Source organism: Ambystoma mexicanum, chromosome 5p, assembly GCF_040938575.1.
Source record: "Ambystoma mexicanum isolate Mex_15411 chromosome 5p, UKY_AmexF1_1, whole genome shotgun sequence".
NCBI lineage: Eukaryota > Metazoa > Chordata > Amphibia > Caudata > Ambystomatidae > Ambystoma > Ambystoma mexicanum.
Window position 1 is genome coordinate 753491004 of NC_090930.1, and position 14829 is coordinate 753505832.

The 14829-nt window shown below is 48.9% G+C and overlaps 1 protein-coding gene across 1 annotated transcript in view; it reads left to right on the plus strand.

Annotated features, from left to right (window-relative positions):
- The window catches only part of GLB1 (galactosidase beta 1), a 622172-nt gene extending 612974 nt beyond the window's left edge, over positions 1-9198 (plus strand). Inside the window, exon 16 of the mRNA XM_069613134.1 lies at positions 8361-9198. Within this exon, the coding sequence (XP_069469235.1) occupies positions 8361-8624 (264 nt within the window). The 3' untranslated portion in view covers positions 8625-9198. The remainder of the gene's footprint in view (positions 1-8360) is intronic.
- The last annotated feature ends 5631 nt before the right edge of the window (positions 9199-14829 follow it).

Sequence of the window (14829 nt, forward strand, 5' to 3'; positions counted from 1 at the left end):
GCTCACAGGCGCGCTACGAAATCCATTTATGCCTGCAGGTGGCATACATTTTTGACTTGGTGCCATGAGAGGGACCTAGATCATTGGTCCTGTCCTCTATCCCCCCCATGTTGGATTTTCTGGTACCTTTGGCCCAGGTGGGCCTGTAAATTGGCACTGAGAAGGGTTATCTCACTGCTATTTCGTATTCAAGAGGTTGCCGGAACAGGGCTAATTTTTCACAATCGCCACTGTTATGCAGTTCTTGCAGGGTTTGTGTAACCAGTTTCCTCCCCACAAGTTTGTTGTTCCGGTGTGGGATTTGATTTTAGTTTTAACGTTTCTTGTGGCCGCTCTGTTTGAGCACCTTCATTCCTTTTTCTATTCAATTGCAAAATTTTCCTGGCTTCCATCACTTCCGTGCGCAAGGTGAGTGTGCTCCAGGCATTGTCTGTTTTACCTCCCTATTTTTTTTTATCCAAATAGAAGGTGATGTTGAGAGTGAGACACTCCTTTCTGCCGATGGTGGTCTCTGATTTTCATCTCTCAGAAGATCTATCTTCCTGTATTTTTTCCTCCACCTCGCCCTTCCAAGGCAGAGGAACGATTCCATCGGCTGGACCCGGTATGGGCCCTTCAGTTCTGTGTCTCGTACTAGAGAGGCTAGGAAAGATGACGAGCTTTGCATTGGCTACGTTGGTGCTCGTGCTGGCAGGGCTGTGACCAAACAAATGTACTCAAAGTTCCCTGTGGTCCCGACGTTTAATAACATTGGAAATGAATCAAAAAATCATCACAAGCCGATCTACATTGGTCGATTCTACTATACAGTTGAAGTTATCAATATTGGTAGTCATGGTCACCTCCAAATTCTAGAAATAGCAATGAATCCTAAGGATGATGATATGTATTACATTGTTAGAGTCCACTACAATATGGCCACCACAGACGCACGCCTTTGACCATAGCCGGTCAAAGTGGCACAGTGTGTGGAGCGCTCGCTTTGACATCCGTGCAGAGCCTGCGAACGCAGGTTCGAATCCCGGCAGCGCCAAACTCAGCGTTTCATCCTTCCGAGGTCGATAAATGAGCACCACACACCGTGGGTAATAAAAAGCAGCGCTCAGATACCTGAGGGTTCGTAGCGTTATATAAATGCCAAATTATTATTATTATTATGCAGCCTGTGGTTGCCATAAAAACTGACGTAAATGTCTGTTGCGTGGCTCAGTGAATTCACACGAAGCGGTGCTGGTGGCTAGACAATGTCCTTTCGGAGGTAAGAAATCCACAGTTGCAGGGGATATCCCCTGTTTCACCACCATGGTGCTACTAATTCTGAGCACTCCCGGGGGCCTGACAGGCCGATGTGAGCTCCACGTCAGGACCATGTCGACCCTTGTGTACTTCCGTTACCATGACTACATGACGAGCACCGAGGAGCAAGACCTGAATTAGGTCAGGTTTTTCTACCAAAATGCAGGTACTATGGTTTAGCCTATATTTTCCATAGAAAATGGTTAAGCTCCATCACTGGGCACACCACAGTAATTTATCCGTTGGTATGTGACTCGCCCCGCCTAGCTAGACCCGATTTAGATTTCCACGACAATGCAGGCATTATGGGTTAAATTTCACACCATATATTTTCCATAGCAAATGCTCGAATTTCATCACTGGGCACACGCACACCCTGGTAACTTAACCTTGTTTAGCATGATCTTAACTGTGACTTTTCCTGGGCTATTAAATTATACATGCCCCTTAGCTGATATGTACCCTTGGAGATAGGTCATCGGCTTACACAGCTTCAGTCTTATGTGAGTTTTTTTTTAATTTGTATTTGTTGGTCACTTGTTAGGTGCTTATACAATTAGCAAAACTGTTTCAAAGCGCTCACAGGGCAACATGTTGGGGGCATGGGAAGGTAGACAATGAATTACAACAAAGATAAATTAATACTACTAACAGTCATGAGAATAAAAGGGAGGGGAGACAAGCCTACTATGCCTTGTGAGTGTTCAGAACATGCAAGTGCAGAGGTGGGGGGGGTAAGGGTTAGGTGCTGTGGTGCCCATGGAGAAGTGTTCGGGTGAAGTGCTAAGAAGGGAACATAAGTGCAACCTCCTGTGGGGAGGGTGAGCCCAAGTAAGTGCAGTAAATAGACAGCGGCTGGGATGAGAGATGTGGGGGGGGGTCAGGGCCCCGAGAATACATAAGGGCCCTGCACATCAGTCATGCTACTGTATGATTAGCAGGGAAGAGAGGAGGAGAAGGAAGAGGTAAAGAGAAAGGTCTTGAAGCTTTTTCAGAACTTGAGGAGGTTCCGCTCAAGACGCGGAGCGGGAGGAAGGTTATTCCACAGAAGGGAGCCCGCAGAGGAAAGGGATCAACCACCAGCTCTCGAGCAAACCGCTTCACACGCGGGCAGTTGGTGCCAGAGGAACGCAGGAGTCTAGAAGGAGAGTATTTGGTCAGGAAGCATTGAAAATAGAGTGGTCCCTGGCCCCAGATAGCCTTGTGGATGATAGAGGGCTTTGAATTTAATACGTGCTGAGACCAGGAGCCAGTGAAGGCTTTGTAGGGCAGGAGAGATGTGGTTCCAGGGCTTGAAGCCAAGGATATGTATTGCTGCCCTATTCTAGGTTAGCTGGAGGGGTTGCAGGATGGACGAAGGAAGATTGTGGAGGCTGTTGCAATAGTCTAGCCTGGAGAGAACCAGAGCACAGGTAACATTAAGGGCCTGATTCAATGAAGTGTTTTATGATGGCACAATCCATTAGGAAAAAGTTCTGTGAATCAGGCCCTATGTCTCTGGGGGAAGGTGAGGAAGGGTAGAGTTCCTTTGAGAAGAAAGAGTGGGACTTCTTGACTATGTCCTGAATATGAGAGATGAAGGAAAGGGAGGACTCGAAGATGACTGAGATTCCTGGCTTCAGAGGAGGGGGCAGGAAGAGAGCCCATGGAGGAAGGCCAGAGTGAGGGGAAGAAGTAGGGTACAAAGGATCCAATAAGCAGAATCTCTGTTTTGCTGGCATTAAGGCAGAGGTCATTAGCAGTGCACTAGGCCTGGATGGCAAAGAGGCAGTCAGGGATGAGGGAAAGGTACAAGGCCGTCAGTGGGAAGTTTGAAGAGCAGTTGTGTTGTCAGCGTAGCACTGGAAGTTGGGGGAGAGGCATGAGGCGTGCCAGCAGAGATAGGCATATGCTAAAGATCCAGGGTGAAAGAATCAATCCCTGGCGGACGCCACAGGTGGAGGAGGACGTAGGGGAGGAGAAAGGGCCCAGAGCGATTTTGGAGGAACGGTATGTTAGGAAGGAGGTAAGCCAGTCCAGTGCCTACTTCGAGATACCAAGGGTATCATGGAGCCTTTTTATGAAGATGGAATGGTTCACCGTGTCAAATGCAGAAGAGAGATCAGGGAGGATGAGGACAGCAGTGGAGTTGGAATCAAGGGATGCAAGCAGTTCTTCAAGGGTGTTCAGAAGAGCAGTGCCCATGCCTCTGGATGCTCGGAATCCAGACTGGTGCTCGTGTAGACTGCCAATAAGTTCGGTATGAGAGATGAGTTGGCGGAGGGCCAACTTCTCAAGCAGTTTCCCCTGGAAGGGGGTGATGAAATGGGGTGTAAGTTGGCTGGGCAGGAAGGGTCTGCAGAGGGTTTTTTAAGGAGGGGGCGCACAAGGGAGTGCTTGAGGGAGGATGGAAAAAGAACCAGTAGCAAAGGAGTGGTTGCAGAGATCAGCAAGAGCTGGGGTGAGAGAGGAGATGTTGTCCTTGCTGGTTCTAGAAGAGCATAGGGCAGCCTGTTTGGAAGAGACCTTCATGGAGTTGACCACTCTGGTGACTTCTGCAGGGGAGACGGGGGCAAAGGAGGTGAGTTAGTGGTAGTGGGGGATGGGGGGTTGGGTTGGAAGAGTGCGTGACAAGGTTAGTCAATATGTCCTGGGTTTTGGAAATGAAGTGAGAGGTGAGTGCATTGCAAAGGGCCTGGGAAGAGGTAGGGGCAGAAGATACTGCGGATGGGTTGTCAAGTTCCATTCAGATTTTGAAGAGTTCAGCCATGTTGTTGGTCGCATTGGAGACTTGTGCCTGAATGTGTGCTCTTTTTTTGGCACGGATGGACAGGACAGTATGTAGTGTCTCTGGATCGGCAGCAGCGCGGTTTGTCAGAGGGTGAGCCTGAAGTGTGCCACTTCCGTTCAGCAGCCCTGCACTTACGTTTTTGGTTTGCAAGTTCAGAGTCGTACCAGGTATTGCTTGGAGGCAGCGGATCCTCATGACTGGGGCAAGGATGTCAAAACGTGTTGGTAACGGACAGATTGAGGTTACTGAGGGCAGAATCAGTGGAGTCTGTGTTGGGTGGGCAAGAGGGAATGAAGGTGGAAGAGAAGGCAGCAGCTGACACTCGTTTCATCGGATGGATGTTCGTGAACGAGGTTGGCAGAGCTTTATGAGGGGTTGTCACAGGGTCATAGGGACCAAGATGAGAGGTGAGGAGAGAGTGGTCAGACCAGGAGAGAGGGGTCCCCAGGGGAGTAGAGTGAGTGAGTTTGGAGTGGATGATGGTGTCTAGCGTGTGTCCAGCAGAATGGGTAGGGCCAGTGGGAAGAATGGAGAGTGATAGGGAGGAGCAGAGGTCAGTGAAGAGGGTGGTGGCTGTGCAAGGGGAGTCCAGGTGGATGTTGAAGTCACCTACTAGCAGGTTGGAGGTGGTAGTAGAAGAACAAAAGTCTGCCCACTCAGAGAGGAACAGAAAAGATGCACCAGAGGGCCGGTAGATTGTAGCAATGGTCAAGGTGGAGGAAGGAGAGATGACCATTTTGCATACTAGGCTCTCAAAGACCGAATAGGGCTGAGTGGGTAGGAAAGAAGAAGGAATCCACTTTGAGAAGACTAAGGCAACCCCACCGCCAGCCCGGTGGGGTTGGGGCTTTGAAGTGATCTTAAAGCCGTCGGGTAGGAGTGAGTCAAAGGAGGTAACTGAGCTGGCATTGAACCAAGTTTCAGTGAGTGCAAGTATGTCCAGGTCAGTGTCTTCAAGGAGAAGGCAGATGTCAGCAGAGTGTTTGATGACTGAGCATGAGATGAGGGTCGGCAGGTGGAGCCGATCGCTGCCTTTGAAGGTTTTTTGAGGAGTGTCAGGGCATGGGGCTTCCATCAGAAGTGGCTGAGCAGAGGGTGTAGAAGGGGGAGAGGCAGGGGAAGCAAGGAAATGGATGAGAGAAGGCAAGATCCGCTCAAAAAGGAGGTTGGCCTGAGGGCATTGAACCAGGACTTTGCCCATGTGGTAGACATTGATGCAGCAGCGGGATGAGAAGAAGCCTGCGAGCAGGACTTCCCACTTGGTGCCACCAAAAATGGATGTGGGAGAATGGCAGTGAGGTTAGAGGTCCATAGGTCAGGAGATGGGACAGAGAAAAGGATGTCAGTCAAGATTTCTCTTGAGGATGCACTGACATAGGTGTCTGCAATTGGGAGGCCAGAGTTTGCAGCAAGGATGTCTTTTTAATGCTTTTTCCATCCAGATTTTGAAAGAAGCAGAGGATGCAGGTGATGGTGTAGTAGTTGGAGTAGATTTGGGAGAATGGAGAGGGCTATCTTGGAGCGAGAGGCAGAGTGGAAGCGAGAGGAGGGTGTGGGTGTGCGTGCTGCAATGCACAGTTCTGAATCTGATACACAGTTGGCCAAGTGGGTGCTAAGAGTAAAACAAAATGGCACACCTAAATTCGATTTTTACACCACAGCACACACCTTGGAGGATAAAACAGGAATAGCAGCACAGCAGTACAGAAATGGGGTCAGTGATAATGTAGTTCAGGGAGAGAAGTTTCAGTGTAGAAGAGAGTAGTGCAAGGGACATCTGCAATGTGAATGACTAGAGAGGGAGTGAGTCACGTAGAGGTGAAGCAGCCACCAAACAGACAGTACTCACGTGATGGCCAGATGGGGGATGTCACGGTCCAGAATTGCGAGGAAGGTGTATCCTACATGATGTGGCATCTTTGGCTGTAGTGGTAAGAGAGTGGGGCCTGGAACCCGACCAGGCACTGACCGGAACAGAGAGGGCCCCGATGCAGGCCTTAGCTGAAAGGGCAAGCTCCTGCCTCTCGGTTGCTGTGACCGGCTAAAGAGATCCTAGCCAGCCAATAGGAGGGGAGCAGGCTCAGGCCACAGGGTCCCTCCAGAGGGCTACAGTGAGTGATGGTCCAGCTGCCTCAATATTTTAAAACGTTCCTTAGAATTAGATTGGGCATTGCTAATCCTATCATCAAACATGTTCTTTTTCACTGCGACAACTGCTGATTTAAATTCCTTAACTGCCACCCTATATGATTCTTTATCCTTACTATCTTGTGAGGCTCTCCATGCATAGAAGCATTTGCTTTTTTTGATTTTAAGTTTTTGAAGATCCAGAAAAAGCAAGGCATTACCTATACTTTCGTTATCTGCTTAGTTCTCAGATGAGCCAAATTGTCTGTAGCTTCCTGAACAGCCTGCAAGTATAAGGTAACAATAGCATCTACTTTATCCATTGCCTTTACTTCCTGCGTCATACGTACTAACAAGGGTTTTACAGCATCTGGCGTACTTTTTTAAAGTTCCTAGCAGTTATGTTCTTCCTCACCAGAACTTTGGTTTTCATTGGTCTTTCCAAAACAATTGCAAAGTGTACAAAAAAATGATCTGACCAACGGCAAGGGGGAGGGGAGGGCGAGGAGTAAATGGGTCCACTATTTTTAATATTGTGTAGAGCAACCCAATCTAAGGTATTGCCCTTATTATGAATGGGTATTTCCTTACGCTGTTCAAAGCCCAGGCTGGCTAGCAAGTCTTCCACCATAATAGCCATGTGATCACTACCATTGCCCAACCAAAAATGAACATCACCTAAAACCATAACCCTTGTGTTAGGCTTCAAAGTAGGTATCAGAATATTATTGAGTTGTGTGGGAAATTCTGGCCTATGGGAAGGGGGGTTGATGTACCAGAATTAAATTCAAAGTGGTCTCTGCATCTGTTTTCACTTTTATCTGCTTAATTTCATTGGCCTCAATACCAAGGATATCAACTTCCCACACATCCAATTTGGATTTATATATTATATTGTTGCCCTGAGCACTGGCAAGTGCCATGTGGGACCCGCAGCCTCATGACTCCACGTCTCTGTTAAAGCAAAAATATCCAGATCTTCATTTTCAATATAGATTGCAACCTCGGGAGTGTGCTTCAATAACAACCTCGTATTAATTAAAAACCATTTTAAGAGAAACTTTTTGGGATTGAGCTCTTATGGTAGTCTGGGCAATAACTCCATCTCGTCCATCCATGGCAATGATATACTTATCACCTTCATCCTTTAATGATAACGCAGGGGTATTAACCTTCAAATACGAGGGCATATCACTTCAGACTGATGCAACCCGCTCCTCAGGAAGATACACTCGATCCTCCCCATCTGCAAACACGATCTCATTATACACCTTCCCGTCCTCGGTGAGCCCAAGAAATGGTGCCTCATTGAGGAAACGCGAGAGGTTTTCCCCCTTGCCGCCTCAATCACTGATAATACATTCACCACAGAAGAAGAGCCGCGTCAGTGTCCTACAGTGTCTATGCTCTGTGACACGGAGGGACGAGCTACTGTAAAGAATGAGCATATTGACCGACGGCTTTGTTTTGTTTATGCCATTCGCACATTGGGCGGGGGCGCTATCCAATCAAGGAGCTTGAAGCATGTGCTGCATCCTGTCCTGTGATAGAAGCCTGTGTTCCCAGCTCCCCAACGGCTGTGCCCCCCTCGCCCAGTGCCTCACTTGCTCCTCCGCTTTCCACATACAGCATTTAGCACCCGTGAGTAACCACACGTGGGCGCAAAAGGCTAGGAAGCAGTTAAAACAACCCCAAACAAATTATGAAAAACGCACCTTTGTCCTGTTAGGCGATGTCGCATTTGATACAGGAGTCCGATTTCAGCGTCGCTTGGGTCCTTCACTTGAGCAGCGGGTCGCCTCGGGTCATATTGCCTCAATACTCTCGCGTACAGCAGAACCTATTTGAAATACTTTGCACAAACTTATCTAATCCACACCATGTTCCTTTGTCGTAATAAGATTGACTCTCCGAGGGCAGCACTTGATGTGTTGTTATCTGTGTCTGTACCGAGTGTACCTCCTCCTCACACGTGCTGCTTGCCGTTCCAAAGTTGCTTATTTTAATCTGAACCAAAGTATCCTATTTCATCATTACGTGTGATTAAAACAAATATTTAGCACATTGTCACTTGTTGAATTCTATCTAGTATACACTTTTGTACAATCTCTTTAACTTTAGGTAATTTTTTTCATGCAACAATTTCCTTCTTGTTTCTTCTTTTTAGGGGCAAATTTGGATAAATGGATTTAATCTAGGTCGGTACTGGCCAGCCAGAGGCCCCCAGGTGACGTTGTATGTTCCAGTACACATCCTCAAAACATCGGCCCCCAACAACATCACAGTACTGGAGCTCGAAAATGTGTCCATGTGTGACCAAGGGAAGTACTTTGTGGAATTCGTGGACACCCCTATCCTTAATGCCACAAGTGGGCCCACAATAAGAAACTCTAAACCGTTTTCTACAGAGGGGCAGTGGGAAGATCTCTGAACTGTGGCAGGTTCTGTTGCACTCTTCCTTCTTTTGATTAAACCAGGGGGTCTGCAGCCTGCAGCTCTCCAGATGGTTCATGGTCCATCACCAGTGACTGTGCTGGCTGGAGGAGATGGGAGTTTTGGTCCAAAGCATCTCCTGGAGAGCCAAATGTTGCAGACCTCTGGATTGAACACTTGGAAGCACTCCACTGTCCAGATGAATTGGTAATGTTCCTGGGTGAATTATTAATGTACTATGGCTGGGTTTGATTAAAGGGATATCCGCAATGAAGTACCTACATGAGTGAAGCAGCTAAAGCTTTGGAATCACTTTGCATTGATGTGCACTACGCAGAGCTGGAGGCTGGGATGCCGTTTCTGTTGCTTGGTATCGGACGCTGCACACCAATTACATGCAGTAGCTAAATAATACCGCGTCTCAGGGATTGGTGATTTTACATTCGTTGTTTTGTTACATTTGCACTACTCTGATTTTAGATCTTATATCCCAATGAGCAGAAGTAAGTGAAATAATGGGGTCAAACAAATTTGTGTTTTTTAAAAATAAAAACATATTTTCTTTTGTATTATTTCTTTGTTACCATATCATATAAGAAAACACAGCATGACTACTTGCAGTAAAACTGTGTGTCTAGCTCTGAAGACATTTGATGCATTCCCATTAAAATTTTCAAGACGTGTTCGTTTACTTATCAAAAAGATACTCAATGGTCCAATTGACCAGAACAGTTGAATGAATAATATTAATTGCATTTTATTGTGGGTGGCACTCACTGTGCCAATACATCTCTGATGGAGTTATAGCGTCCAGTGTTTAATGGAATTGCTTTAGCAGCGCAACATTCCATATGTCCTATTCAGTGCACAAGACAGCTTCACTCTCACACTCTTCTGTTACACCGCAATGGTCCAGACAGAGCTGTGCCAATCACCAGCAGCTGCCACACTTCAACAAGTTACCAGTGTAAATCAGTTACAACAAGGCTCAATGTGTATGTGCCTCTGTCTCCTTATCTGCTCGATTCAGGGTTATGCCGATGACCTATTCTTGGCAGGCCCATCTACTACCTTCTGCTCTTCCACACTATATGCATCTTCACTTCCTCCATCTCATCATCCCTCTTGTTTGAACAGGTAGCTCCTGAATTCTTCCCAAAATATGTGGATTTCTAAGGGTGTGCCAGTGTTTTATACCTTACTCCCTACCTTGTTACACGTTGCTAGATCCTACGTCGAACCAATTTAGCTAGGGGGATGCTTTCACATTTATCTGCAGGCTCTCCTCTTTCTCGCCAATGATATTGTGAACTGTAAACCCTTGCTTCTAGGGGAGGGAGACCACACAATTTGCGAGTTTGTGAATGGAAGTGGTCAGGGTCTAAACTACATTCCATGAAGTCACCAAAGTTCTTTTCAATCTTGCTGAAGAGCCCATCACCTCCATGCACTCCTATAGCAGATGGAAGATTTTGCCAATCAATACCATTCAGGTCAAATAACAAAGTTTCTGAGGCTTGTGGAATCTGCTTAGATCACATGCTGTGCATAGGCCGACATCTAGTGGAAGCTGCAGAGTATTACAGTTTGTTTTTCGAAACTCGAAAATGGGCGTCGACACAGGCGTGCCAGTAATACTATCCCTAGTGTGACGTCCACTGTACCCAAGATCCCTCACGCGTCTAGGATCCTCAGATTGTTTTTTTCCGCCATACTGGTCGGAAGCATCTTGCGGAGTCCCCTGGCCTTAGCCATAACTTTGCTAATAATTGAAATTTATTATTCTTTATTGACATCCTTCCCCACACCAACGTCGACACTCGACGACGGCTGGAGAAGACATCGACCGTCGGCTGCTGCACGACGGATCTGGGCCTCGGAAGGCCGCTGGCCTCGGCCCGGGCCTAGTAGGCCGCTGGCCTCGGCCCTGCAAGTAGGGAGAGTGGGGGGTGGTACATACTCTTCACTCTTGGTATATAGATACACTTATATATTTCCTACACTTATCAGCCCGCTGCCTCAAGGTGCGTATGGAGGGTACCCCTTTCCAATTCTGCCCCAAGTGCAACCGCAAATACCCTTGGGTCGACAGGCACGCCACGTGCAATCTCTGCTTGCCGAGGGACCACCCCGAAGCGAACTGCAGAGCGTGTAGTAGGTTTAAACCTAAGACACTTAAGGACCGTTCGACAAAGCGTTGGGCCCACCACGCCAGGCAGGCGGCCATGGCAGCGGAGGGCGCCTTCAGCGATGGCAGCGACGCCGTACTTTCGGACGGCGAGGGCATTACGGCGTCGAAAGACAGCCGAGCGCAGGTCCCCGACCTCGGAAGGTCGTCCGGCAGGGCGGCTATGTGGAAGACCCCCGGCGACGCAAGCGCTACACACCCTACACACACTAAGCACACTAAGTCCAACCGAACCTCGACGACGTCGACTTCTCGGAAAGAGGCACAGATAGAACGGTCCGACTCGGTGTCCTCTGGGCGCTCTCGATCGAGATCGCCTCATGACGCAAGGCAATCATCCACTCTTGCCAAGAGTGCCTCGCTCCCTAGACTAATGGAAGTTCGATCGTCGGAGGACGAAGACGACTTCCACCCCCAGGCCGCGCTCCAAGAGACGGAGCCCGCAGTTAACACCAGCGAGGCCCCACGCTCGAAAAACACAGATACCTCTCCCGATCCTCGACGCCAGGCGTCGAATGTCTCCGGGGCCTCTAAGGGACAGGGAAAACATTTTTCCACGCACGGGGAGGGGGGGAAACAGCGGAAAGCACATTCTTCCACTCCTGTAAGACCATCCTCCCCCCCCTAAGGAGACAAACAAATACAAGTCTACTGAGAGATCAACATCCAGCAAGGGTACCCTTGATAAGTCCCCTAAATTGCCTGCTAAAGTCATCCCCTGTTCCAAAGAATGGTCCAGCGAAGACATAGACAGGGTCATGTCAAGGATGTCTTCCTTGGCTGATTTTTACGACAAGAATCCAGAGCATTTCCTCTCGTATGACCCTCAGGGAGCCACACCCTCAGGTTCCACTGATCCCATCCCCCTAAGTAAAAGGGCCCGGTTCGAAAGACCTGAACCCTTCGAGGTACAGCCTTACTCTACTCCATACTCTACACCCCAGGTACCAAGGAGAGCCTTTCCCTGAGGGGGACCAGGAGTTTGAAATTATGGAGGAACAAACCGGGACGGAATACTATGCGGATGATGAGGACCAGGAGGAGGGAGAAGATGAGCAGGAAATTTACAGAGTAGATTCCCCGGTAGAGAACGAAGCCCCAGTTACCGACTCGCCAGTCGATAACCAGCCCCTCCTTAAAGAGGTTCTCGCTCGCGCGGCAGAACATTTTCACATCGACACCCATGGTGTACAGGAGGAAAGGGACTTCGCAGAAGAGTTGGTGGGAGAGAGGAGGCCGGTCGCTCAGACCATCCCTATCCTTAAATCCATCCAACGAAGAATAGATCCGTCCCTGGTGAACCCAAACCTCACCAGAGCAGTCAACCCCAGGGTCGAAAAACTTTTCCGGGCAGCCCAGTCTGACCCTCTCTATATAAGAGGACATCTTAAACCAGACTCCCTAGTTGTTACCAACACTCGGAAGAGGGCTGGAACACCCTTATCTTCGTCAGAAGCTCCTCCCGACAAGGAGAGCAAGAAACTTTACGGGTTTGGCAGGAAGGTAGCCTCAACGTCCGCCTACCAAGCAAGGATTGCTAACTCCACCACCCTGTTGGCCAGCTACAACTGCCATCAATGGGAAGAGGTTGCGGCACTCATAGCCTCTGCTCCTGAACCGTTAAAGGGCCAATTGGCACGGATCTCGGCAGAAGGGAGAGCCGTGTCTGGTTGCATATTGAAAGCAACTTTCGACGCCGCGGACAACGCAGGGAGATTGATAGCAGAAGGTACTGTTATCAAGAGACATGCGTGGTTACGGCAGTCGGGGTTCAAAACAGAAACTCAGGCTTCATTAATAGACAAGCCGGTGGAACCCGATCTATTGTTTGGGAAAGCGGTCGAAGACGCACTGAAAAACGCCAAGGACGAATACGAAACACTGAAATCACTTGGCCAACTAACCAACAAACCCCCTAACCAGAGGGGGAACAGTAATTTTCATCGCCCACGCGGCCAAAATTCACAAAGAGGCAACTATGCCCAGGGACAGGGTACACAGTGGAACAACAGCCAGCAGTCTACCCAAAGTTACGGCAGGGGTAACAAAAGAGGTTGTGGGAGAGGCAGAGGCAGCCCCAACAAGGGAGGTGGCACGCCTCCACCAAAGCAGTGACGCTCAGTTCAGGGTCCCTTCTCACGCAACCCCAGTAGGGGGACGCATTTCCAACTTCACCCAGGCTTGGGAAGGGATCACCTCAGACAGATGGGTGCTGTCAACAGTGTCCACAGGATATTGTATAGAATTACTGCAGCGTCCCCGGAACCATCCTCCACGACAAAAAGTACACTCCTTAGAACATCAGAAAATCCTTCTCGAGGAGATCGCCATTCTGCTAGAAAAGGACGCGATAGAACTTGTTTGTTTGTTTGTTTGTTTTATTCACTTATAATGCGCACCAGACCCGCAGGTATCCGGGCGCAGCAGTACAGAAAATGCGAAGCTTAAAGGACACCAGGTAAACAAGGACACCAGGTAAACAAGGGTATCTATTCAACTTACTTCCTTGTGCCAAAGAAAGATTTGACACTGCGCCCAGTATTGGACCTACGGCCTGCCAACAAGTATGTCAAGCCCCAAAAATTCCGTATGACCACGCTACAAGAGGTAATCCCCCTCCTAAAAAAGGGGGATTACATGGCAACCTTGGATATGAAAGATGCTTATTTTCATATTTCCATGCTCCCGGCGCACAGAAAGTACTTGCGCTTCAAGGTGGACAGTCGCCACTACCAATTCAAGGTACTGCCCTTCGGGATAGCCTCAGCACCAAGGGTATTTACCAAGGTACTGGCGGTTGCAGCGGCACACCTACGCAGTGAGGCAATCCCAGTGTACCCTTATCTGGACGACTGGCTCATAACGGGGGAAACCCCAGGAAGTTGCAGGACAAACATTCAGAGGACTATCGACCTCCTCCACGAATTAGGCTTCTCAATCAACGAGAAGAAGTCAAGCCTGGTGCCAAGCACCTCAAAACAGTTCCTAGGAGCAATTCTAGATACTCAGGAAGGGTTGACCTTCCCTTCGGAAGAGAGAATTCGGAATATACTACTGCAAATTCCACATTATCAGTCCGGTCAACAAATAACGGTATGCAAAGCAATGCGGTTACTGGGCATGATGGCGTCATGCATTTACCTGGTCCCCCACGCACGACTGCGCATGCGTCCCATGCAGGAATGGTTGGCGAAACAGTGGTCTCAGGCAAGTGGTCAGTGGGATGATCTAGTGGTCGTTTCGCCAACACTTGTACAGAGCCTACACTGGTGGACAAGAGAGAATCTCGCAAGGGGAAAACCCTTTTACGATCCCGAAATACAGGCAGTGGTGACTACAGATGCATGCCTGACTGGGTGGGGAGCTCACCATCTCCACCACACAGCTCAGGGTCTCTGGTCTCACTCAGTAGCCAAGAACCACATCAACCTCCTAGAGCTTCTGGCAGTACTCCGAGCGCTTCGGGCGTTCGAGCCCCATCTACTAAACCTGTCGGTGCAGATCCGGACGGACAGCACGACAGCCATGTTCTATCTGAACAAGCAAGGAGGGACTCGTTCGCCAAATCTGTCCAAGCTTGCCCAGAAAATCTGGATATGGGCACTCAAACGGAACATCTTCCTGTCATCGCAACATGTTCCAGGGGAGCTCAATTCCCTAGCGGATGCTCTAAGCAGAGACTCCATCCCAGAAGAACACGAATGGGTCCTTCACAGAGAGATCGTAGAAGATCTCTTCTCTCAGTGGGGTTTCCCCACTATAGACTTATTCGCCACAAGCGAAAACAAACAATGCCCAGGATTTGCATCCAGGTTCCCCCAGCCAGACTCCCAAGGGAACGCCCTGTGGATGAACTGGTCAGGGATGTTTGCGTACGCTTTTCCACCAACTCCTCTCATCAGGAAGGTGGTGTACAAGATGAACAAGGAATCGATGACGCTCATCCTAGTTGCTCCCATGTGGGTGAGACAACCATGGTTTTCACACCTACGCAGGATGGCTGTGTGCGAGCCCA